Source organism: Euleptes europaea, chromosome 9, assembly GCF_029931775.1.
Source record: "Euleptes europaea isolate rEulEur1 chromosome 9, rEulEur1.hap1, whole genome shotgun sequence".
In the NCBI taxonomy this organism is placed as follows: Eukaryota; Metazoa; Chordata; class Lepidosauria; order Squamata; family Sphaerodactylidae; genus Euleptes; species Euleptes europaea.
The window spans coordinates 28,762,581-28,787,143 of NC_079320.1; the positions used below are offsets into that span (position 1 = coordinate 28,762,581).

Consider the following 24,563-nt stretch of genomic DNA (forward strand, 5'->3'; position numbering starts at 1 on the left):
GGTTTCATTCCTAAAAGACTCATGAGAGATAATGTGAGACTGGTTCTCAGTGCAATAAAATACGCAAAGTCAAAATCAATAAAAACAGCAATGATATTCTTGGATGCAGAAAAAGCTTTTGACAATGTTTCCTGGCACTTTATTGATAAAACATTACAACAAATGGACTGTGGAGAAACTCTACTTAGAGTCTTCAACTCGATATATTCGGTGCAAAAGGCTCGTCTTTTGATTAACGGTCAGCTGTCTACAGAATTCGATATCGCAAAAGGAACCAGACAAGGCTGTCCTCTTTCTCCATTTTTGTTCGACTTATCAATGGAGGTCTTCTCTAATTATATAAGAAATGATCCAAACATTAAAGGTTTATCAATAGGCAATGAAGAACACAAAATTAAAAGTTATGCAGATGACGTCGTCTTAATTTGTCAAAATCCCGAACAAACACTCCCGTACGTTTACAATCATCTTTCCGAATATGCAAAATATTCCGGGTATAGACTTAACAAAACAAAGACGAAAATTTTGACCTTTAACTTAACAGCAGATGAAGATAAACACATTGAAGACATTACTGGATGCCGAATTGCCAAAGGATCAGTAAAATATCTAGGTGTCAACATATCCTCACAAAATAACACACTTTTAAGGTTAAATTACTTAAAAATCTGGGGTGAAATTGAAAGAGATCTGAATCTATGGTCAAAGATGAACATTTCATGGTTAGGAAGGATATCGACGATAAAGATGAATGTTCTTCCAAGATTAAATTTTTTATTTCAATTTTTGCCGATTGACATTCCCGAAAGGATGTTAGAAAATTGGCAAAAACAAATCAATCGATTTGTATGGAATGGGAAAAAACCAAGAGTAAGATTCAAAGTCCTTCAAGATGAGAAGAAAAGAGGAGGGTTAGCAATGCCCAACTTCAAACTATATTACCACGCTGCCTGCCTATCCTGGATAACAGAATGGATTAAACAACCTAAAAGTCGGCATGTTGTCTTAGAACGCGCGGATTTGGGGCAAGGCTTCCATAAAGTTCTGTGGGACTCTAAATCAAAAACTCAAAAAAACAAAGTACAAGAAGATTGCGATGTTAAATTAGCGTTTTTGAAAGTCTGGAAAAGATACAAAAAGAGAATAAGTCCGTCTCCACCTTCTATAATGTCACCAACTGAAGCCTATCATGACAATGTCAAACTAAAACCGGGTGTTCATTTTACCTACAGAGATATGATAGAGCCTACGGGAGAAATCAAAAATATGACCAAATTACAAGAAAAATTTCAAAAGTTGAACTGGTTAACTTTCCTGCAATTGAAGTCAAATTTGCAAAAAGACTGTTTATATCCACATCCATTCCGTGAACTAACTGAATTTGAGCAGCTAATATCTAAAAATGATTCACATATATTAGGAAAAATATATAAGCTCCTCCTGAAATATGATACAGAAGAAGAACAAGTGAAGACAAACATGATAAAGTGGATGCAAAATTTTGGAGAAATGATTAATACCGACTCCTGGGAAAAACTTTGCTCCTCTGAACTGAAATACACAGTTTCTCAAGAAGTGAAAGAAAACTGGTATAAGACCTTCTACAGATGGTACCTGACTCCAAATATGCTTTCTCAGATGGTAACTCCTGGGAAAAAGGGTGCGTGTTGGAAATGTCAAGAATCTGACGGTTCCTATTTCCATGTTTGGTGGACTTGCCCTAAGTTACAAATATATTGGAAAAGAGTTCACTATGAACTACAACGGATGTTAGATATCAAATTTATACTTGATCCAAAATTTTATCTACTCAGCATAGTACCGTCAAGCCTACCTCAAAAACAACATGACGTTTTCAAATATGCCACAACAGCTGCTAGAATAATCTTAGCAAGGACATGGAAACAAACTCATATACCAGACATTGATAATTGGAAAGAAAAACTGTTAGAATATGCAACAATGGCAAAATTGACTGATGAACTGAATGTTAAATCCAGTGAATCTTCCGAGCAATTTCAGGAGAAGTGGGCATCTTTTTATTTATATATGAAGTCTAATTAGCACGAATAAGGGATGCTAAAATACTATAACCAACTTTGCTTAAAAAAAAAATTTTTTTTTCTTCTTTTTTTAGCAAGTTAACTGTTAAACAAGAACTATAATTTTTAAAATACCAGAGATTATTTAGAAGAACAACATACCAAAGTCACTTTGTAACCATACTTTATCAGAAATTATCTTACAATACTGTTTTGTTTTTACTATGCCAACATTTACCCCTTTCCCTTTTTCCTTTCCTGTATCCTTATGAAAGAAAATAAATAAATAAATAAATAATAAAAAAAAGAAAACATTTCCCAGGATACCAGGGACCTAGGATGTTGCTATAATGTCTAAGAAGAAAGGGAAGAAGGAATTAAGCCTCCAGAGAGATACTACAAGAAATTTGGAAGGAAAATGTTGCCGGCAAGGTACAGGGACTATGCAAAAAACCCACAAGGGAAAAATTATCAGAACGTAGCCACTGACTCACGATTATTATGCAATTTTTACTACTCATGAGGCACTCTCTTAATTTATATAATCCAAACCGAATAATCCAACATACAAAATAATGATACAGTGGGTTGTTCCCAATACAATTTGCGTAATATATAAGGGGAGACATGATAGAGGTCTATAAAACTATGCATGGTATGGAGAGAGTGGACAGGGAGAAGCTTTTCTCCCTCTCTCATAATACTAGAACATGGTGTCATCTGCTGAAGCTGGAGGGTGAGAGATTCAAAACAGACAAAAGGAGGTATTTCTTCACACAACACATAATTAAATTGTGGAACTCCCTGCCCCAGGATGTGGTGATGGCTGCCAACTTGGAAGGCTTTAAGAGGGGAGTGGACATATTCATGGAGGATAGGGCTATTCATGGCTAATGGTAAAAATGGATACTAATCATGATGCATACCTATTGACTCCAGGATCAGAGGAGCATGCCTAGTATATTAGGTGCTGTGGAACACAGGCAGGATAATGCTGCTGCAGTTGTCTAGTTTGTGGTCTTGTTTGTGGTCTTCCTAGAGGCACCTGGTTGGCCACTGTGTGAACAGACTGCAGGATTTGATGGACCTTGGTCTGATCCAGCATGACTTTTCTTATGTTTTAATCGTAACATGTTTGTGTGATAGTACTGTAATTTAATAATTCAGCCGTTTTTTAAAGCTCTTATGAACTGCTTCATTCTCGTTAACCTCCCTCTCCCATATTACTGTTAACTGAAGTCTATTCACTGATCAGCCAGGAATGAATAATGAAGATCAATGCTTCAGAAAAGGATAGTCTCAAAGCATAAAAGTTAAACTAAGGAGAGTTCAGATGCATTTTGGAGCTGTGGATCATTATGGGGACCAGGTTTGCAACTGACTGATGAAGAGTACAAACAGAACTGTAGAATCAAGTGGATTAAGTCACCCTCGTTCATTTCTCCCTCCATAGGGAATGCTTTATGCCACTTGAAAATGGAAACAGGTTAAACATTACAGCAGCATTTCATCACAGTGACCCCAAACCACAGAAAATTAGTCATGTTCCAATCCTGCCAAAGTCAACAAGATTTAAATTAGCCACCAGTTTCTACTTTAAAAAAAAGGCAACCCCCCCACAAATATCTCTTTCCTGCAAATCACCACAGTCCTAGATAAGTATTTATGTTCTTCCTTTCTTTCACTATGGAACTTGAGACAGTGAACTTAGGGCTCCTAGGAATTCCTCCATTCAGTGGTACTAAACAGGCTGAGACTAGCTTAGCTTTATAAAGTTACCACATCCTGATTCTTCCAACCATAGCAATACATGTGAGACCAGGCTACATGCAGTAAAATCTGATCTTTGCTACCATCTGCTATGATTCCTGGAAGTTACACTTTTAAATTTCATAATATGATACCAGCAAAAATTCAGTTTTAAAGATCACTCTGTAAGCACAAATAAGCTGCAGTACTGCAGTCAAAAGCTCTGCTCACGACCTGAGTTCAATCCCAACGGAAGTTGGTTTCAGGTAGTCGGCTCAAGGTTGACTCAGCCTTCCATCCTTCCGAGGTCGGTAAAATGAGTACCCAGCTTGCTGGGGGTAAAGGGAAGATGACTGGGGAAGGCACTGGCCAACCACCCCGTAAACAAAGTCAGCCTAGTAAAAGTCAGGATGTGACGTCACCCTATGGGTGCTTGCACAGGGGACCTTTACCTAATTGTCTCCAGCTTTCTGTAGTCCAAGTCACAAGCCAGTTTTCAAGCATATTTCGTCTGTCCCCTGAAGTTCTTAATTGAGAGAAAAGGCATCCACTGATCAGAACTTATTATATTATAATATTATATATGAATTATATCATGAATGTTGTATTAATAACACAAATGATCACTCTCCAACCATGTGTATAGACATATGGTACACATCAAGTTGAGTTTAGTTTTCTTATTAAATATTTTATAGCTCTTATAAATGCTTATGGCACAAAATGCCTTCTGACAACTTCGTCACACAAGAGCATTTTGCCTTATTGCAGAAAGCATTGTACATGTTCCTAATTTTTTAAAATTATGCACACATTATGGGAAAGAGTTATTATACATATCCCATGAGAACAGGCTGAAAGAACAAGATAGGTTTAGTTTGGAGAAAAGATGATGAAGGCGGACCCTGCTACCAGTTTTGAAGTAGTTTGAAGAGAAACAGTTGTTCAATATCATAGTTGTAACAAGATAGAAATTGCATGCTTATTGTGGTGAGTCTCCTTTAGAATTCTGGCTGCCACATTCTGTACCAGTTAAAATTTCCAAACTATCTTCAAAGGCAGTCCTACATACAGCGTGATTTCATATCCAACCATATTATGAAGACATGCATGACTGTAGCCAGCTCTACCTTTTGCAGACACTGCTGGAGCTAGTGAACCAGCCTAAGCTAGCCCAAAGCAAACCTAGCCATCTCTGCCATTTGAATAGCAATGGTCAAAAGAATCCAAGAACATTCCAAAAATACAGTCACATCCTATCTTTGGTAAGAGAAACACTTGAGAATTTTACAAAAAGTGGGTAAAATGTCTCTACAGGGAAAACCTGAAAATTAACAGCCCATTCATCCCCTTTCAAGGCAGACTTCTACCAACCTTCAATAGAAAGCTAATGGATTACAAAACCACTTGACCACTTCTTCTATTTTAAGAGTAATCTATTCCGAACTCTCACTGCAAAAAAAGCTCATCAATACCTATTCTGAACTCAGACAAGTGAAGTTCACCTGTCATTAGTTCTATGTAAGATTGTCCTTAATTTGTTTGAACGGTTAGAAGTTTCAGCTGAAATACGATGTTAGCAGCTCTCACCCTTCAAGAAAGTATATTAGCTGTGACCTATATCTCATGCTTGTAGGACAGAAGATGTTACCTGTGTGACACTGCACATACCTCACATCTCTCTTACACTGTGTCCTCAGTCACTGCATGAGATAAGTTGGCATGGCAGAGATCTGTAACCTCGGTGGTTGTTGAGCAACCCAGGCTTCCCAGGAATCTGATACTATAACCACTACACCATGCTGGCTCTCAAAAGAGACAAATATATGCATATTTTCTTTTACTATTATGCGAACAGGACAAAATAAAGAAAAGGGAATAATACACTGAAGAACTATGCAAAAGAGATGAAAGGATGACAGACTCCTTCCGAAAAGAATCTTTTGAAGAAGAACCTACAGTTTTAGAAAGTGAAGTGAAAGCTGCAATGAGGGCAACTGGAAGAAATAAATCACCAGGAGCAGATGGGACATCAGTACTGCTATTCTAAGCCACAGAAATGGAGTCCATCAAAATCTTGACAAGAATATGCCAACAAATATGGAAAACAAACCAATGGCCCACAGACTGGGAACAGTCAATTTAAATTCCAATTTCCAAAAAAGGAGACATCAAAGATTTCAGCAACTATCGGACCACTGCATTAATTTCTCTCACGAGTAAAGTGATGCTCAAAATCTTACAACAGCACAAGCAGTGGCCTTTCTTCTAGATTGACCCTTGTTCTGAAAGTAAAATGGCAAAGAAATTTGGATCATGCCAGTCTAGCAAATTACAAAGAAAGTAAGAAAGAAGTACAGGAAATCTCACATTTTAGTCCGTGAATCTTGTTTTATCTGGCCAAGGGCCGCAAATAAACTATGAATCTATCTATCTGTCTGTCTCTATCTCTCTCTGTCTCTGTTCTCTCTCTCTCTCTCTCTCTCTCTCTCTCTGTTTTCCGGTAGTATTTTCTAAACGTACAGCAACTGGAATTTCAGAATCATTTCTAGAACAGTTCATTTTTAAAATCATGATTTCCCACCCTTCAATTTCTTTTAGTTCTCTCTTTGCCTAATTTAAAAAGTATGTGCTTCCTAGTTAACAATCTAGATTGGCAGGCTAAACTCCTTAGGATTTCAACAGACCTCCGTTCAGAGCCCTGATCCTCTTTCTTCAAATTTGAAAGGGATAAATCATTAGCTAGAACTCCACAGCTACATGAACAAATCACTATCATACAACCTGAAAAGACTGCCTACCAGACTGTGAATTGTAGTTCTGGGCTGTAGAGCATTTATTCATAGCTTCATAACACTGGCTCTTACTTTGTCTCCAGTTGTTCCAACAAAAGTAAAAGTGGTTTCTATTTTATTAAAACATCCTTACTAATACTAATATGAGAACAGATTTTTTACATTCATGCACCATGATAACTGCCATGATTCTTCACATGTATTGTACTCCACACACCATGAACACATTCAAAGAACACATTCCTGCAAACAGGACATAAAGATATTGATAACTTGCTTTTTCAGTGGCATGGAATTATGGCACAGGGCATATAAATGAATGGACAAGTAAATATAAGTAATTACCAAAGTTGCCACAAGGTGGGATATTTCATTTGTGAATAGGATTTTTTTGAAGGTGGTCTACCATAAGAAAAAAAATGTTATTAGATGTTAAGGTGTAGGAAGGGCCATGCCTTTCTTAATTTTTGTATAGCAGCTGGTATGGTGACAGACATGCCATAAATAATAAAAGACAAAGGAGAAAAACACTACCTTTTGGATATTAATATGGTCTATCTACATAACTCTAGATCCCTACAGTCCTGGAAAGAGAGATTAGGAAGAGTAATGAAATTTCAAGGTTTTCAGTTTCACAAAGATATGGAAGACATTTTGATGACATTTCTTTTCTTCTATAGGAAGTTGTCCAAACAAGATTCAGTCCATCTTTGTAGGTGACCATGATTAACTGAAGCTAGTGTACTTTGGTTAGCATCACACCAGACTTGAATCTGAATGCCCTGATTTCAAAACCATGCAAAGTGATACAGGAACCAACCTACCGTACACAGTTTTCAGGCTGAATGATAAAGGTTGTCAAATGCTGCACACATTTAAAAAGTTATAGTTATAATAGTGTGCTTGACTGTAGTAATTCTGGTGACACTGGTAATACATTTATAACTTTTAATAAAGAGACTGTTAAACCTTAAGAATTTTGGATACAGCAAGCTGGCATTTATCCAAAAGAGTTGCACGAAACATCTACCGTATATACCCATGTATAAGCCGACCCGCGTATAAGCCGAGGTGCCTAATTTCTCCCCAAAAATGGGGAAAAATTAGGCACCCGCGTATAAGCCGAGGGTCGGCTTATAACCCCCCCCCGCAGGCTTACCTGACAGGGCTCTCCAGCGGCGAGGGTCCGGCGGCGGAGCGGCCCAGGGGGGCCTGGGCAGGCTTCCTGCGGCTGCAGGAGGCTGCCCCAGGCCGCTCCCGGCGTGAGGAAGCGGCGGCGAGGCCCAGGGGGACCCGGAGCAGCCTTCCTGCGGCTGCAGGAGGCTGCCCAAGGCCCCTCCCGCCCGGGAAAAATGGCGGCGGGGGCGGGAAGGGCCGGGGCAGCCATCCTGCAGCCGCAGGATGGCTGCCCAAGGCCCCTCCCGCCCGAAAAAAATGGCGGCGGGGGCGGGAAGGGCCGGGGCAGCCTCCTGCAGCCGCAGGATGGCTGCCCAAGGCCCCTCCCGCCCGAAAAAAATGGCGGCGGGGGCGGCGGGGGCCTTGGGCAGCCTCCTGCAGCCGCAGGATGGCTGCCCAAGGCCCCTCCCGCCCGAAAAAAATGGCGGGGGCGGGAAGGGCCGGGGCAGCCATCCTGCGGCTGCAGGAGGCTGCCCAAGGCCCCTCCCGCCCGAAAAAAATGGCGGCGGGGGCGGCGGGGGCCTTGGGCAGCCTCCTGCAGCCGCAGGATGGCTGCCCAAGGCCCCTCCCGCCCGGGAAAAATGGCGGCGGGGGCCGGGGGGGCCGGGGCAGCCTTCCTGCGGCTGCAGGAGGCTGTCCCAGGCCGCTCCCGGTGGCAGGAAGCGGCACGGGCCCAGCGGCGGCGACGGCGGTAAGTTTCCCCCCTCCCTCCTCCCTCCCTCCCCCCGTATTGACCCGCGTATAAGCCGAGGCCGGCTTTTTCAGCCCATTTTTGGGGCTGAAAAACTCGGCTTATACGCGAGTATATACGGTAACAAGTAAAAAATCTGAATCATAAGAGTGCAGTTTACATAGAATTCAGATAGAGAAAGTGAGAGTCTCTATAAGAAAGGTGGCCTATAAATAAAGTAAATAAATCAGTGATAATTAGAACCTAACATATGAGCTCTATGTAATAAGCTGCATATTATAGTCTTTTCACAAGCAAAGAAACTAATATTTTTGCCATTAACATCAGCATTTAACATATGGTTAATATGGTATGAAATGAAATAAACCTCATTTTAAAAAATGTTTAAGATTTAAATGTTTAAAATGAATGTTTACGATTCTGACAATACTGACATCTGAATTCATGGTTAAATATGAGTTCATGTGGTGTTGCAGAGGCATAGAAAGTAAAAAAAAAAAAGGCAATTTAAGACTTTCTTGTCAAACTGCAATTTTATGCAGAGTTACTCTAATCTAAACCCACTGAAATGAATTGATTTAGATTAGGGTAATGGCTCCTTAGGATGACACTGAAAGTGACCTTAGATTTCTACTAAAACCAGAACTACCTCGGGTAGCAATTTCAGCTTCATTAATTTTGGCCAATTATAGTAGTCAAAAGTGTATTCTGATAACTTGTAAAGAAAGCTGTAGCAACAAACTTGCACTTCATTCATTTATTCTGAACTTTTGTTTAACTTTGCAAACAAGGTCCTTCTGGTACAAATTCACTCCCACGCCACCCAACTGCGTTAGACAATCCCTGAAAGGGATCTAGATGCTCACTTGCCTGCAGTGTCTGTATGAAAGAAGTGACAAGAAGCCTTTGTTTATATCCACGTTAATCACCTATCATAATATTATGAAGTGGGTAGTTCTCAGCGGCAACTCCTTATTGGCTGAGGGCTTCACAATAAAACTTTCAGCGTGAAGAAGGCCCTTTCGTCCTGCGCTGTGTGAAAGAGGGAAAGCGTGTATAGAATCACAGAGTTGGAAGGGACCAACAGGGTCATCTAGTCCAACCCCCTGCACAATGCAGGAAATTCACAACTACCTCCCCCACACACACCCAGTGCCCAGAAGATGGCCAAGATGCCCTCCCTCTCATGAACTGCCTAAGGTCATAGAATCAGCATTGCTGGCAGATGGCCATCAAGCCTCTGCTTAAAAACCTCCAGGGAAGGAGAGCTTACCACCTCCCGAGGAAGCCTGTTCCACTGAGGAACAGCTCTAACTGTTAGAAAGTTCTTCCAAATGTCAAGACGGAAACTGTTTTGATTTAATTTCAACCCCGTTGATTCTGGTCTGACCTCCTGAGGCAAAAGAAAACAACTCGGCACCGTCCTCTCTATATGACAGCCCTTCAAGTACTTATGCCATTTTATGCATGGGAGGTTTTGCCTTGGATTTGCCCCTCTCTAGATGCACCTTTTCCCCATCCGAGTTCTCAAAACTCTGCATGGGGGCTTATTGTTGAGTTTTGGGAATGTGGATGGGGAAAAATGTGCATCGAGAGAGGGGCAAATCCAAGGCAAAACCTCCCATGCATAAAATGGCCCTAGCTAGCAGGGGTTGGATGGATGGACTCAATAAAGGAAGCCACAGCCTTCAATTTGCAAGATCTGAACAAGGCTGTCAAAGTTAGGACATTCTGGAGGACTTTCATGCATAGGGTCGCCATGAGTCGGAAGCGACTGGACGGCACTTAACACACACACACACACACAGCAGGGGGTGACAGAAAGCGAGAAGAAAGGCCACCCCTGCCCCACTGAAACACCACCTTACTTCCCAGTGATGAACTGACTCCGGGAGGGCGTGCACATCGGCTGGACGTAGTAGTTCTCCAGCTTCACCCCTTCGGCGGCCAGCTGATCCAAGGTGGGCGTCCTGATCTCCGAGCCGTGGTAGCCGACATCTCGGAAGCCCTGGTCGTCGGCCAGGATGAAGACGAGGTGCGGCTGGGAGGCGCGGGGCGGCCCCCCGCTCCCGCCCTCGGGCCCCCCCGCCGCCAGCCACGCCAGGTAACCGCAGGTGAGGAGGCTGAGCGCGGGGAAGCCGGCCGGCCACCCCCCGGCGAGCATTTTCCTTCGGCCAAGCCAGGTCAACCGCCGCACCCGCCCCCCTCCGGCGGGGGGGGGGCTAGGGCTCGAGCGAGGCGGCGGTTAGGAGCGCGGGGACGCCCATGCCAGGCGCCCCCCCCCCCGAGGGCGGAGGCCAACCGCCAAGAGGAGGGACGGGGCGGCGCGGGCTCCCTCAGAGCGCGCCCCGGCCGGCCGCGCCGCCCAGTCCCCTCGCCATCCTCGCCCCGGGAGAGGCGTCGTTTGCCCCGCTCCAGGCCAAGTGTTGGCGGCCTGCTCCAGCCGAGCCCCCGGGTCACACTGGCAGGGAAGAGCCGAGGGGACCCCGCCTGAAGCGCCGGCGGCCGAGCTCTGCCTCTCCCGCCCAGCCCGGCCGGGCGGAACTCCCGCCCGCCCGCCTGCCTGCCTCAGCCCCGCGCACGCGCGCGCCCCTCTGTCCGTTGGACGGGGCAACGGCCGCGGGGCACGCGGCGAGAGGCGCTGGGAGGGAAGGAGGGAGGGAGGTATTCCTTTGCTGGCCAGCTGCCCTTCCCCCTCCCGGCGTCCCCTGGAGTGCGCCTGCGTGCCTGAAAAGGGCTCCTCGTCCAACCGAATCCCTGGCCGCCTTTCCAGTGGAGAGCGCCCAAGGCGGCGCACGCTTGGGACCACCAGATAGATTTCCCCTGAATAGGGAAGATCCATTTATGCAGTCTGATTTAATAAGTTTGTAATAACCTCTTTTCCTTTTTGTAAATGTATTGAAAATGTATTAGGACAGCAAGGGGTTAGCTTGTTGCTGGGCAGGATAACTCTATGTGTGTGGTAGTAGAAAAGGGCAAGAGTCCAGGAGCACCTTAAAGACTAACAAGAATATTTTCTGGCAGGGTAGGAGCTTTCGTGAGCCACAGCTCACTTCTTCAGATACAGCTACAATGTGACTCCATCTGTCTGTGTGTGTGTGTTGAGTTACCAGGGAAAGAATGTCTGCCTGGATACCAACTAGCTGTGTGTGTGTGCTAAGTTAGATAGGGTAAATGTCAGGGGAAGGTTACTGTGAACAATAACAAGAACTGGAACAGTTATTTTGCTTGCTAGAGCAACTGGGGGACCAGCTGGAATAAACTGTTTTTCTTGATAATGCTCTCGGGTCTCTCTCTCTCTCCCCCATGAACCGCCGTTTACCACATCACGCTAAAGAGGGATCTGGTGGGAGCAGCAACGAAGGGAGCTCAGACTCGGCAAAGCTGGTGCTGGAGTCAATATTGTGTCTCGTCTTTAGGTAGGGTTGCCCGCCTCCAGGGACTAGCTGGAGACCTCCTGCTATTGCAACTGATCTCCAGCCGATAGAGATCAGTTCGCCTGGAGGAAAATGGCCGCTTTGGCATTTGGACTCTATGGCATTGGAGTCCCTCCCCAAGCCCCGCCCTCCTCAAGCTCCATCCCAAAAACCTCCCGCTGGTTGCGAAGAGGGACCTGGCAACCCTATTTGTCTTTGAGGTGCCACTGGACATAGTTTCATAGGATGGCCGTGTTGGTGTGCAGTAGTGCAGCTAGATTCGAGTTCATGAGCAGACTACAGACCAAACAGATGTTCAGGGTATAGCTTTTCCAGAGCCAAAGTTCCTTTCATCAGATACAGATGTGTATCTGACAGAGGGTACTTTGACTCTTGAAAGCTAAGACCTCCCCCCCCACCCCCGCCAAATCTTGTTGGTTTCTAATGTGCTACTGAACTTGAACCAGATTTCACATGGTTACCCTTCTGGAATTAGTAGAGACATCTTTCAGAACCAAGGCTGCTGACGGATGGGGGGGGGGGGAATCAATGGGACAAAATGCTACTGCCAAGGTTCATGGAGGCTAGTGATGCAATTAGCTTTTTTGTGATGCAATATTTTGGCTTGGATCCTGATGGTTTAGGGGAGGGACTGGCATGCAGAAAATCCCAGGTTCAGTCCCCGGCATCTCCAGTTAAAGGGACTAGGCAAAAAGGTGATGTGAAAGACCTCTGCCTGAGACCCTGGAGAGCCACTGCTGGTCTGAGTAGACAATACTGACTTTGATGGACCGAGAGCCTGATTCAGTATAAGGCAGCTTCATGTGTTCATCTGTTGGTATGCAGGAGGGCTCAGAGGGAATATTTGTCAGGGAGCCTTGTTCAGGCCTGCCCCCATGCCACATAAGTGCCATGTCTCAAGTATGATTTTGATGTCTCCCGTTTCTGCTGTGCAGGACAGAAGATTTTGGCAAGTAAAACTATATCTACGGGCAGTCCATTCCTGAGCGGGGGTCGGGTGGGGTGGGCATTTAGGCTGCAGCTTGGAGCGATGCAGCCACACCATCTCCACAGGGGCTTCCCAGCCGCTGCAAGGAAAATAAAAATAATTTTAAAATGAAAAGGGAGAAAATGCCCCCATAGAAAGCAACGGGGCTACACCACTGCTTGAGGGGGCATTCCCAGGGCGAAGGGTCAGGAAGCTGACTAAAGTCAGCTCTGCCCCTTGGAAGGCCCCCCATATTGGCGCAGGCTTTCCCTTCCAGGAAATCCCTGCCGGTGTGGCTGTGCTGGCCACGGGGGCCAATGGATCTCCACTGCTCCCAGACGTCAGCAGGTTTGCCCCCTCACCGGCATAGGTGCCACATTATTCCATAATAAGGTGGCACCTATGCTGCTACGGGATCATGCCAGCTCCTAAGGAGTCCCCCACTTTTCAGGAATGCAGCCATAGAATATTATTTGTATGACACACTTCAAGAAAGTATTCTTAAAACAATTTAAAAACAGTATAATACAGGGATAAAATCAATACCTAAAAACATATCATACATATCAAAAGCCTGAGTAAACAAATGGCTCTTTAAGGCCATTTTAAAAATACTGAAGTCTCAAATCTCCACAAGTAGTTAATTCAATAGGCTAATGACCATGACTCAGAATGCCTGTTTCAAAGTGAGCCACTTGTCTGGTACAAGATAGAACCACCTGCAATATACCCTCGCCAATCATCAGCGAGTTGGAATGTATATATGGGTGAAGGTTTTCCTTCAAATGTCTTCAGCTAGAACCACAAAAAGCTTAAAAAGTCATCATTGGTATGTTGACTTTAATCCAGAAACCTATTTGCAAACTGTGAAATTAATTAAAGAACTGGTGTCATGTGCTATTAGTAGCTATCACCCCGAATTAACCTGGTTGCTACATTCTGAACCAAAGGTACCTTCCAACATATAAGCCCCATGTAAAGCCCATTTCAGTAGTCCAAACAAGAGGTTTTGTTGGGCATGCACCAACAAGACAAAGTCTTTCTGCTCTAGGATGAGGTGTGGAAGACAGATCAGCTAAAACATATGAGACATCCTGTTGGCCACTGCTTCTACTTAGCCACCCTAAAGCAGGTCTGTGTTGAATAACTTTCAAACTACAAGCCTGATTTTTGAGCAAATTGTGATCCCATCTAAAGAAGGCGTTTTTATTACTCCAGACCTGGGACTACTTGCAGAACTCAGTCTTGTCTGAATCAAATTTCAAACTTCCTTGCTCTTCTTTCAGCATGTCTTTACCCATCCACATTATATTTCCATTCAAGAGTCATACTATGGTAGATTCCCTTTTGTACTCAAATATTAAAAGTATCTTCTACTCATGCATTAAAAATACCATTTAAACTGAGAATGCATTTGTTGAAAAGCAAGTGTCTGTCTACATCTGGCTATCCTACAAAAGGAATGTCAGAAAACTGAATTCTTACTGGGGGGGAAATGGTAGCAAACAACCATTTTAACTAGAGGAGATGGAACTACATGACAATAGATGATAGCACAAGTTTGTCATTCAAATATTTTCTCATTCTGTAATCTTGATCCTATTGGATTGTGCATTGGTTGTCTTGTGCTGTCTGATCTGCCTTGAGACTCGGCTAGAAAAGCAGGCTATAAAGAAGGGAAGGGAAGGTCCGATTTGTTGCATGGAAGGTACAGGGAGAGTTAGCAAGAGGCTCAGATAAGGCAGAGGAATTCCACAAGGAAAAGGATGATTTGCAATGGAAACTGAAATGGCTGGAGAGGGTTGGGAAAATAATGGAACAGGAGGTCAGTGGTGCCCATGATAGAGAGGAACAATAACGCTGAATAACGAAAGTAGATGATGCTTGATCATAATGCTGAAAGAATAATAATAGAAGATTAAAAACACCAAAAGCTTGAGTAAACAATTGGGTATTTAAGGCCCTACTCAGTATAATGAAGAGTTGAATTCTGCAAATCCCAGTGTTGTTCATAATACAAGTAGTTTCCTTTGAGTAAGACAAGAAGAAAGGGAGATATTGTTATTTATTTGAAACATTACTCCACTAAAGGTGTACAACGTGGTATACAATCAATTCAATACAAGCAATCTTATTTGCTGATCTCATCCCCACCCCCAAATCCACTGGGGAAGAATTCATCAGCACATGATGCTCCTGAGACAAAAATGTAACAGAAAATAAATTCTTGTTCTTTGTATGCAGAATGTAAGTAACCAAGAAGAATGTAAGTAACCAAGAAGTTTTTTGAAAAGCGATATAACGATTTATTTCTTTAGCTACTGAAATACATTTATCCCCGTGTTTCAATTTTTAAAAAACATTGCAGCTAACAAAAAGCAGCTAACAATGTATAATTTAAAAAATCTACCTTGACCAATTAAAAAGAAAATTAACTAGCAAAGAACATGGCAGTGAAATTAATTTAAAATTGCAATTGCTGTAGGGGATAAAGCAGGGGATAGGCTTGGATCCAACCAGCTTTTCTGTTTATAAAAAGAAAAGACTATTAAAATCATGGGGCTTGCATGTAAAAAGCCATGAAGGGAGGGACTACAGTAAGGAAGAAACTTTATTATTTGCTTACTTACCTAATTTTATCTCACCTTTCTCCCCAAAGGTGACTCAAAGCAGCTTACATTGTTTTCCTATCCTCTTTTTAATTCTCACTACATCCCTGTGATATAGGCTAGACTGAGAGTGTGTGACAAGCCCAAGGTCACCCAGCAAGCTTCCATGGTAGAGTGGGGATTTCAACCTGGATCTCCTAGATCCGTGTTGGCGAACCTATGGCACTCGTGCCACTTCCGGCACGCGTAGCCCTCTCTGCCGGCACGCGTGGGTGGGCTCCAAAAGGCCTCCCGGGTCGTCTGAGCCCCTCCCTCTCTCAGCTGAGCTCCCCTCACACCGTGCGTGCGTGGGCGCGTCAGCTTCCTGCCTCGCACTCACGCGGCTGGCTTCTTCCTCTTCTCCCCTCTCGCCCCCAACAGCTGACAGGCGGCGGGGAGGCCAGCAGCAAGGAGGCGAGGCCTCCTCCTCCAGGCTCCAGCAGCAGCTCCTCCTCGCCGCCTTCCTCCTCCTCGTCCCCCTCAGGCGGCTCCCAAAAGTCCCGCTCCAGGCTGCCGCCGCCATCGTCCTCCTCCTCAGGCGCCTCTCCCCCGGCCGTTTTCGCCCACCGCCTCCTCCTTCTCAGGGCGCTCACGGAGGGCCAGGTGGCCCCTCAACAGCCGCGCGTCCGCCAGAGAAGGGCCTGCCCTCTCCCACCGTCCTCCCCCTCTCCCCCACTCGCGCTCGTCCCTGACTCCTGCTGTAAGCTTGTGGGGTAGCCGGAGCCACCCTCAAGTCCTCTGGTTCGGGAATGGCTGCGTGGCCTCTGCCTTCTCCCTCCCTGCCCCCTAAGGTCACCCGCAGGCTGGCGGGGTCGCGAGTGTTGGCTCGCTCGCCCTCGCTCTCGCCGCCCCCTCCTCCCCTGCCCCCTCCCAGCTGGGAGGTGACCGATGCTGCTGCGCTGGGCCCCAACATCTCCGCCGTCCCGCACCGTCGCCTCGCCGCCTCCCCAGAGCTGCCGGTAAGGGGGGGAGAACTTCGGGTGTGCGCCCTGGAGCAAGTCCTGGGTTGGGCTTGAGGCCCGACCCAGGACACTTTCTTTCTTCCTTCCATCCTTCCTCCCTTTCATCCTTTCTTCCACAGTTCCTTCCTTCTCTTTCTTTTCCCAGTTCCTTCCTTCCCCTCTTTCTCTCTCTCTTTCTTTCTTTCTTTGTCCCTCCCCCTTCCTTCCTTCCCCAGTTCCTTCATTCTCTTTCCTTTCCCAGTTCCCTCCTTCCCTCCCCTTTCTTTCTTCCTTCCTTCCCTCTTTCTTTCTTTCTTTCTTTCTTTCTTTCTTTCTTTCTTTCTTTCTTTCTTTCTTTCTTTCTTTCTTTCTTTCTTCCTTCCCCTTTTCCTTCCTTCCCCTCTTCCTTCCTTCCCCTCTTCCTTTCTTCCTTCCTTTCTTTCTTTCTTCCTTCCTTCCCCTCTTCCTTCCTTTCTTTTCTTTCTTTTTCTTTCTTTCTCCATCCCTCCCCCCTTCCTTCCTTCCTTCCTTCCTTCCTTCCTTCCTTCCTTCCTTCCCAGTTCCTTCATTCTTTTTCCTTTCCCAGTTCCTTCCTTTCTCCATCCCTCCCCCTTCCCTTCCTCTACTAGGGCTGCCAACCTCCAGGTGGTGGCTGGAGACCTGGCAACCCTAGCAATAATGTCTGGTGGCTGAGCAGAGGACGAGTCCTGGAGAGATGCATGCCAAATACAAACAACTGTTTATTGAAAGGTAAAAGTTTGCATCATTGAAAGCTCTGTTATTGTGTTTTTCTTTTAACGCAAAATATGTGAATGTATGAGTTGTTTTTTCTAAACTAAAACCTCAGTATTCAGGTTAAATTGCCGTATTGGCACTTGGCAATAAATAAGTGGGTTTTGGGTTGCAGTTTGGGCACTCGGTCTCTAAAAGGTTCGCCATCACTGTCCTAGATCTTAGTCTAACACCATAACCACTACACCACAGGCAAGACTGAGTACCAAAACAGCTGGCAGAACCTAACTCATTGTTTCTGGATTGTACACTATTTTAAATAGAATGATTGTGTAATCATACTTCCCAGAGTGCACTGAACAGTACATTCCATTTGATCATGAACACATGAACACGTGAAGCTGCCTTATACTGAACCAGACCCTTGGTCCATCAAAGTCAGTATTGTCTACTTAGACCGGCAGAGGCTCTCCAGGGTCTCAGGCAGGGATCTTCCACATCATCTCCTTGCCTAGTCCCTTTAACTGGAGATGCCGGGGATTGAACCTGGGACCTTCTGCATGCCAAGCAGATGCTCTACCACTGAGCCACGGCCTCTCCCTGTCATATTGTGTCTTCTGAGCAGGCACAACTCTGCGTCCATTGAATCTTGCTAGCGTCCTCTACAGTTGAATTATCCTTAATGTTCCTTTCCTTTCTGTCATGCGGGTCTAGCATATGCATTTACAAACCCTTTTCATATCTATTTAATTTAATTTTCATTGTATGTAAACATCAAACAGTTCTCACTTCTTTCTGCTTGGCAGACGTTGATGGTGTCATGTCTCTTGGTGCACCATTTTAGCATCCTGTTATAGAGGTTGCAAAAAAATTGTTTGCAGTATTTTAAATATCACCACAAAATCTGGAAAATATGAATGCACAGGATTTGTTTTTAACCACAAAGCATCTTGATTTGCTGTCACCTTTTCTGGTGCCATTAAAAACATGCTTGGAAAATGTAGCTTAATAACATTAGCAACTTAAAAAAAATGTCTATAGAACTTTATTTACATTGAACTGTTGGAAGATGTAACTTAGTTGATTTTATTTACTATGATTTATACATCAATGATTGCAGCAAATACCTCTTAACTGGCAACACAGATTAATTGTTAAGAAGCACATTAGCTGTAAATTAATTGGAAGGTCTGATTCAGATCATAGTCAGTCATGAACTCCACTGACTCCTCCTAGGGAAAGAAGTTGTTAGTAGCTGTGAGAATCTCAAAGTAAAATTGGTAAAAACAAACACACACACACATACCCAGCATAACACATTGCACACAGGGATGTCAGCCTCCCAATGAGGCCTGGGGATAACCCGGAATTACGACTCATCTCCAGACTACAGAGATTAGCTGCTCTGGAGAAAATTGATGCTTTGGAGGGTGGACTCTTAAGCAATGTACTTCACTGAAGTCCCTGTCCTCCCCAGACTCCATCCCCAAATCTCCAGGAGTTTCCCAACCTGGACCTAGCAATGAGACCCCACCATCCTCTGCCAGTGGCCAGGGGGACCTGGCTACCCTAACTGCAGATAATACCTTTTATTAGGACCAAACAAATGACACATAACAGTGTGCAAGCTTTTGAGTTCACCAGAACTCTTCACTGGGACCTAGCATACATTCCACTCATCACTGCAATCTACCAATCTGTGTGGATATTTCTCAGGATTGCCGGTTTCCACCAAGAGATTTACCATAAGTTTCTGGTGATTCCTAGCAAGGCGTGAAGTCAGTTCCGGAAGTCACCAGGTCCCTCTTCGTCACTGGTGGGAGGTTTTTGGGGCAGAACCTGAGGAGGGTGGGGTTTGGAGAGGGGAGGGACTTCAATGCCATAGAATCCAATTGCCAAAGTGGCCATTTTCTCCAGGGGAAGAGATCTCTATTGGCTGGAGATCAGTTGTAATAGCAGGTGATCTCCAGCTAGTACCTGGAGTTTGGCAACCTTAGTCACCCTCCATGCCTTCACCTCAAACGGACTCCTGCTGGTTGCCAGCGATTACTTCACATAGGTCCCATGGGAATCATTTTTCTTTGGGTCAAAAGGAGCTGCTGGGGCATGGGAAAGGAGGGAAGGTCTGCAGTCCTTCTGCAAGTTGGTTGCAGGATCCAAACATGTGACATTTATATGACAAGCATTATTTATTTATTAGACTTCTGACTCCCTCCCTGACAGAAGAAGGCTCATAATAATCTAGAAATCTTTAGACTGTCCCTCCCTGACAGAACCATAATAATCTAAAAATCTTTAAAACTATACCTCTGCAGGCTAAAAACACAACCCAACAATAGATGACGCTAAAATCGAACTTGCCAGTAAGGCAGGTACAGACCAATCCCCCTAATTCAAATAGAAAAAGGAGGGGAAAGGTGGGGAAGCCATTACTGATGACATTTGTGGTTATCCTCAATTGTAAGCCTGGTGGAATAGTTCTGTTTTACAGGCCCTGTGGAACTCTTTCAAGTCCATTACCAGGAAGAGCATTCTGCCAGGACAGCCGCACACCCTTAGGACTGGGTACCACCACAAAACGGCTGTCATGTTTGTGTGACCAATCACAAAATGTTGAGAGGATCCATAAATGTTGGCAGGCTCCAAGCCAAGTTATAGGGTCCATTTCCAAGAACCAATTGCACCTACAATTGCCTCGCATTTTTGTAAGTAGTCCTAATTGCTGCAAATCTTAACGTAAGTTGCTAATAACATTCTATAAACTGCTGCTATTGGAAACCATGAGGATATCTAAAGATAAGTGTCACTATCATGAACTCTAAATCCTTTGACTATTGTTGCTATGTGTAATTATTTTGTAGGAAAATATAAGAAACCCCATCAGGAGTAACTGGGGAAGTTTCCAAAACACACATCAAAAATTATTTGGCTTATACTTTGGAACTTACACACACACACACACACACACACACACCAAAAACTGGAAAATATATATCAAATCTTAGAATAATAAAAAGGACTTACGTTACTTTCACAAAACCATAGTAAGTATGCATGGACAAATTCTATATTCATTGACATGGGTGATCAGAAGCGAAAGGCTATCTATTCATTTTGGATCAGTCCCTTACATATGCATTGAAATATTTCCAAAAACTTTTAAGAACAGTATGACTGAATTTCTCGATCAAAGTTTCCAGTCAAGTAAATGCTGGGTTAGATCCAGCACAAGGCCCTTGCAAGGTCTGCACAAGGATCTTCCCAGATGTCTCCTTTCCCATAGCAACCATTTCCAACCACAGGAATGTTTATTCCCAGGGTCCTAGGACGTACATGAAGTAATAACCATGCAAGTTGAGAGGCTGCAGTGGAAAGAAGGGGGTGGGGGGTAAAATCCCTTCCTTCCTTCTTCTTCTGTCAGTTGGGGTTGCCAAGTCCCCCCTGGCCACCAGCGGGGGATAGGGGGTAGGGTTGCTAGATCCAAGTTGGGAAACTCTGGAGATTTGGGGGTGGAGCCTGGGAGGACAGGGACCTTAGTGGGGTTCAGTGCCACTGAGTCCATCCTCCAAAGCATCCATTTTCTCCAGGGAAACTAGTATCTGTACTATAGAGATGAGCTGTAAGTCTGGGGTATCCCGAAGTCCCATCTGGAAGCTGACATCCCTACTGTCAGTGGAGGTCTACACATGCAAGAGAAGGAGTGAGCATTTTCAGCCCCTTTCCCCTCCCCACTCGAGCCAGCCAACCAGTATGACTGTTATTCCACACAGCTCATAAGAACATAAGAAAGGCCCTGCTGGATCAGACCAAGGTCCATCAAGTCCAGCAGTCTGTTCACACAGTGGCCAACCAGGTGCCTCTAGGAATCCCACAAACAAGACAACTGCAGCAGCATTGTCCTGCCTGTGTTCCAAAGCACCTAATATAATAGGCATGCTCATCTGATCCTGGAGAGAATAGGTATATGTATTATGCAACCCCAGAAATAAACTTTCCCAGGGTTGGAAATGGCAGCTGAGGGGAGAGGAGAACTGGGACAACATGCAGCTATCAGCACTTTCCATGGATGGATCATGGAATCCAACTTGTCATGTGGTAGTTCTATAGCTTCTTTGGGATCAGCTGGAAGTGAGAGATAGAAGCGAGTGTCATCTTCCTGCTGGGGACAACCTAGCCCGAATCTCTGGATGACGTCAGCCAGAGGTTTCGTGTAGATGTTAAAGAGCATTCAAAACATCATCTTCTGAAGCCTACTCTCCAGGAAGAACCAAACCACTGCAAAACAGTGCTTCCTAAACCCGTCCCAGAAGGTCCATTCTGGCTTCCTCCTGATGTTCCCTGGTCCCCAACTACAGAGATGCCTGGCCCGAGCAAAGATGATGAAATCAGTGAGGATTTGAGCGGTCATTTGCCGGACAAATCTAACAAACTATAGCTAAAATGTAAGCCACACTTTTGTGTTATGTCTAAACTATGCCAGTAAGTTATACTGATATTATAGAAATGAATTTTTCTTACACAAAAAAAGACATTGAAATCATAGTAGTGGGTACCAATGCAGGCATTTTGTATTTTCTTTAGGTTCAAAACTCTTTTTTGCACAACACAGAAAAAGCACAGTTTGAGTTATTTGATAGCTATTTAACAAGGATGATGAAGTGTTTTCCTGATGTGTTCAGATTTGATTTGTTGAAAAACAGCTCTAATAAATTGGACTATTTCGTAATGAGGTACAAATGTTTTGGGAATAAAAATTCTCTAGATACAATCCATTAGCCTCTGTTCTTATTCAGCTTCAGTTGATGGGGCTTTCCCCCTGGCAGCCTTATTGAAATGCATGAACACAATGCAGCATCAGCTCTGAATGAATCTCATGCTGGATTGTTTTAAACATTGAAAATGTGAACAATGCTGGAGATGTCTTTATTTTCTTCATTTTCCCCCTGCCTGTTTTTTTTTTTTTTTTTTTTTGGTAGTTGCTCCACACCATTTGTCTTTGATCTTCCCTTACACAGAAACTGAAATTGGACTCAAGGATTTCAGAGAGAAACCTATTTCCCAAGTGGATGCTACGCTTTCTGCCAAGCAGTCATTGCAGAAAACAGCACATTACAAGTATGAGTAAAAATCTGATGATTCATGGGAGTGACTTCATTCTTTTTGCTGCTGACAGAACAAGGAAATTCCTAGAAGAGATATTCATGAAGTACCAGGTTCCACCAGCGAGCAGATTTGCAGTTTATAACATAACCTGTACTTTGTTCTTTTATTTAATACTATATTGCATAGATGTACAATTCCCTATAGATATTTAAAGGCCAGGGGCCAGGTTTTGATGTAAGCAGCAGAAAGGGACATAAATATGGAGGAACAAAACACAAGTCTGTTGGAACGTCTCTCTGTATCTAACCGAGACCAAAATATTTCTGATAGAAGCCTTTCTACAGATTTAATTTAATTCTACTTATTTTATAAATATTGAGTTAGATCATTGTACAGAAGGACAATAGTTGCTTTCTTTGTCCCACAAATGTTTGTGTCCAAACGTTCACACAGAGCTAAAAGGGCTCCCCCCCCCATGCTTCCTTCTGAGCAAAGGTTTATGCAAGCTATTTTGCACAAGAAAGATAATCTTTGGATATATTTTCTACTGCAAGGTATTACTCCCGGAAGTGCTGCAGTTTGAGTGGTAAAAGACCCCATGCGATTCAGCACTTCCGGGTGTAAACTGGAAATGACGCAATTGAGTTGGCGCGGCCAAGCGCGTGATCTTTGCCTCACCTCTGCCCAAGAAACCTCCTGCTGCAGGAGGGAGGGGACCTGGCAACCCTTGTCTGTCTGTATAATCTAATCTATCTATCCATCTATCAAGAAATTCACCAAATTCGGAATTGTTGAATGTCTAGTAGTAAACTGCTAGTTTGGTGTACTGGTTTAAGGGCCTGTCTGTAGTCCATACTAATATCTAACAAGGTAAAAAAGTCATTGGGCTGATATTCATTAGATCTGTTCAGCAAAGTGGCAGTGCACCTATGCTGCATAATATGAGAATGCTTTTCCTCCTTTGTGGGTATGCAAAGAGAAAGGAGTTAGGTTTTGAAGGAATTGCTGTAATTTGAAAAAAGAAGAATGCAATATGGTGCCAACTTGTCAGATAAGCTGTCTACAAATGATAGGAGTGGCTTCCACGCTTTTAATGGTGAGAGGTACAAAATAACTACTATGTTTGTTCAAGGCCTATCTATTAGTTCTGCCCACTGACTTGGAAGTCTCACAATCATTGATTCCTTGAATTACATTCCAGAGGGGTAGCTGTGTAACAGCATAATCCTAAACTGCAGCACACCCTTCTAAACCCATTGACTTCCATGGATTTAGTAGGGTGTAACTCTGGTTAGGATTGCACTGCCAGACTCTTACAGAAAAAAACACAATGGAGTCTTGTGGCACCTTAGAGGCTAACATATTTATCATGGCAGAAACCTTCAATGACTACTGTAGCTAGGGTTGCCAGGTCCCTCTTCACCACTGGCAGGAGGTTTTTGGCGTGGAGCCTAGGGAGGGCGGGGTTTGGGGAGGGGAGGGACTTCAATGCTATAGAGTCCAATTGCCAAAGCAGCCATTTTCTCCCACACCCTCCTCAGGCTGTGCCCCAAAAATCTCAGGTAATTCCCAATCCGGAGCTGGCAACCCTAATGTGGTGTGGCACACACCTGCATTTGTAAGATGCCTTGAGCCTCCCTTGTTAAGGCAGGGTAAAATATTTTAACGACCATGATAACAGTTAGATAAATTATGGGTATATGTCTCTATGGCAACAACTAAGTAACTATCATAGAATCATAGAATTGGAAGGGACGAACAGGGTCATCTAGTCCAACCCCCTGCACAATGCAGGAAATTTACAACTACCTCCCCCCCCCCCAGACACACACCCAGTGACCAGAAGATGGCCAAGATGCCCTCCCTCTCATCATCTGCCTAAGGTCACAGAAACAGCATTGCTGACAAATGGCCATCTAACCTCTTCTTAAAAACCTCCAGGGAAGGAGAGCTTACCATCTCCCGAGGAAGCCTGTTCCACTGAGGAACTGCTCCAACTGTTAGAAAATTCTTCCTAACGTCAAGACGGAAACTGTTTTGATTTAATTTTAACCCGTTGGTTCTGGTCCGACCTCCTGGGGCAGCAGAAAACAACTCGGCACTATCTTCTCTATGACAGCCTTTCAAGTACTTGAAGAAGGTTATCATATCCCCTCTCAGTCTTTTTCTCTTCAGGCTAAATATACCCAGCTCCTTCAACCTTTCCTCATAGGACTTGGTCTCCAGACCCCTCACCATCCTTGTTGCCCTCCTCTGGACACTTTCCAGCTTGTCTACATCTT

The 24,563-nt window shown here is 44.3% G+C and overlaps 1 protein-coding gene across 1 annotated transcript in view; it reads right to left on the bottom strand.

Moving 5' to 3' along the window:
• Positions 1 to 10,617, bottom strand: part of ARSJ (arylsulfatase family member J) — a 48,583-nt gene extending 37,966 nt beyond the window's left edge. The window contains exon 1 of the mRNA XM_056855510.1: positions 10,322 to 10,617. Coding sequence (XP_056711488.1) covers positions 10,322 to 10,617 — 296 coding nt within the window. The remainder of the gene's footprint in view (positions 1 to 10,321) is intronic.
• Positions 10,618 to 24,563: the final 13,946 nt, after the last annotated feature.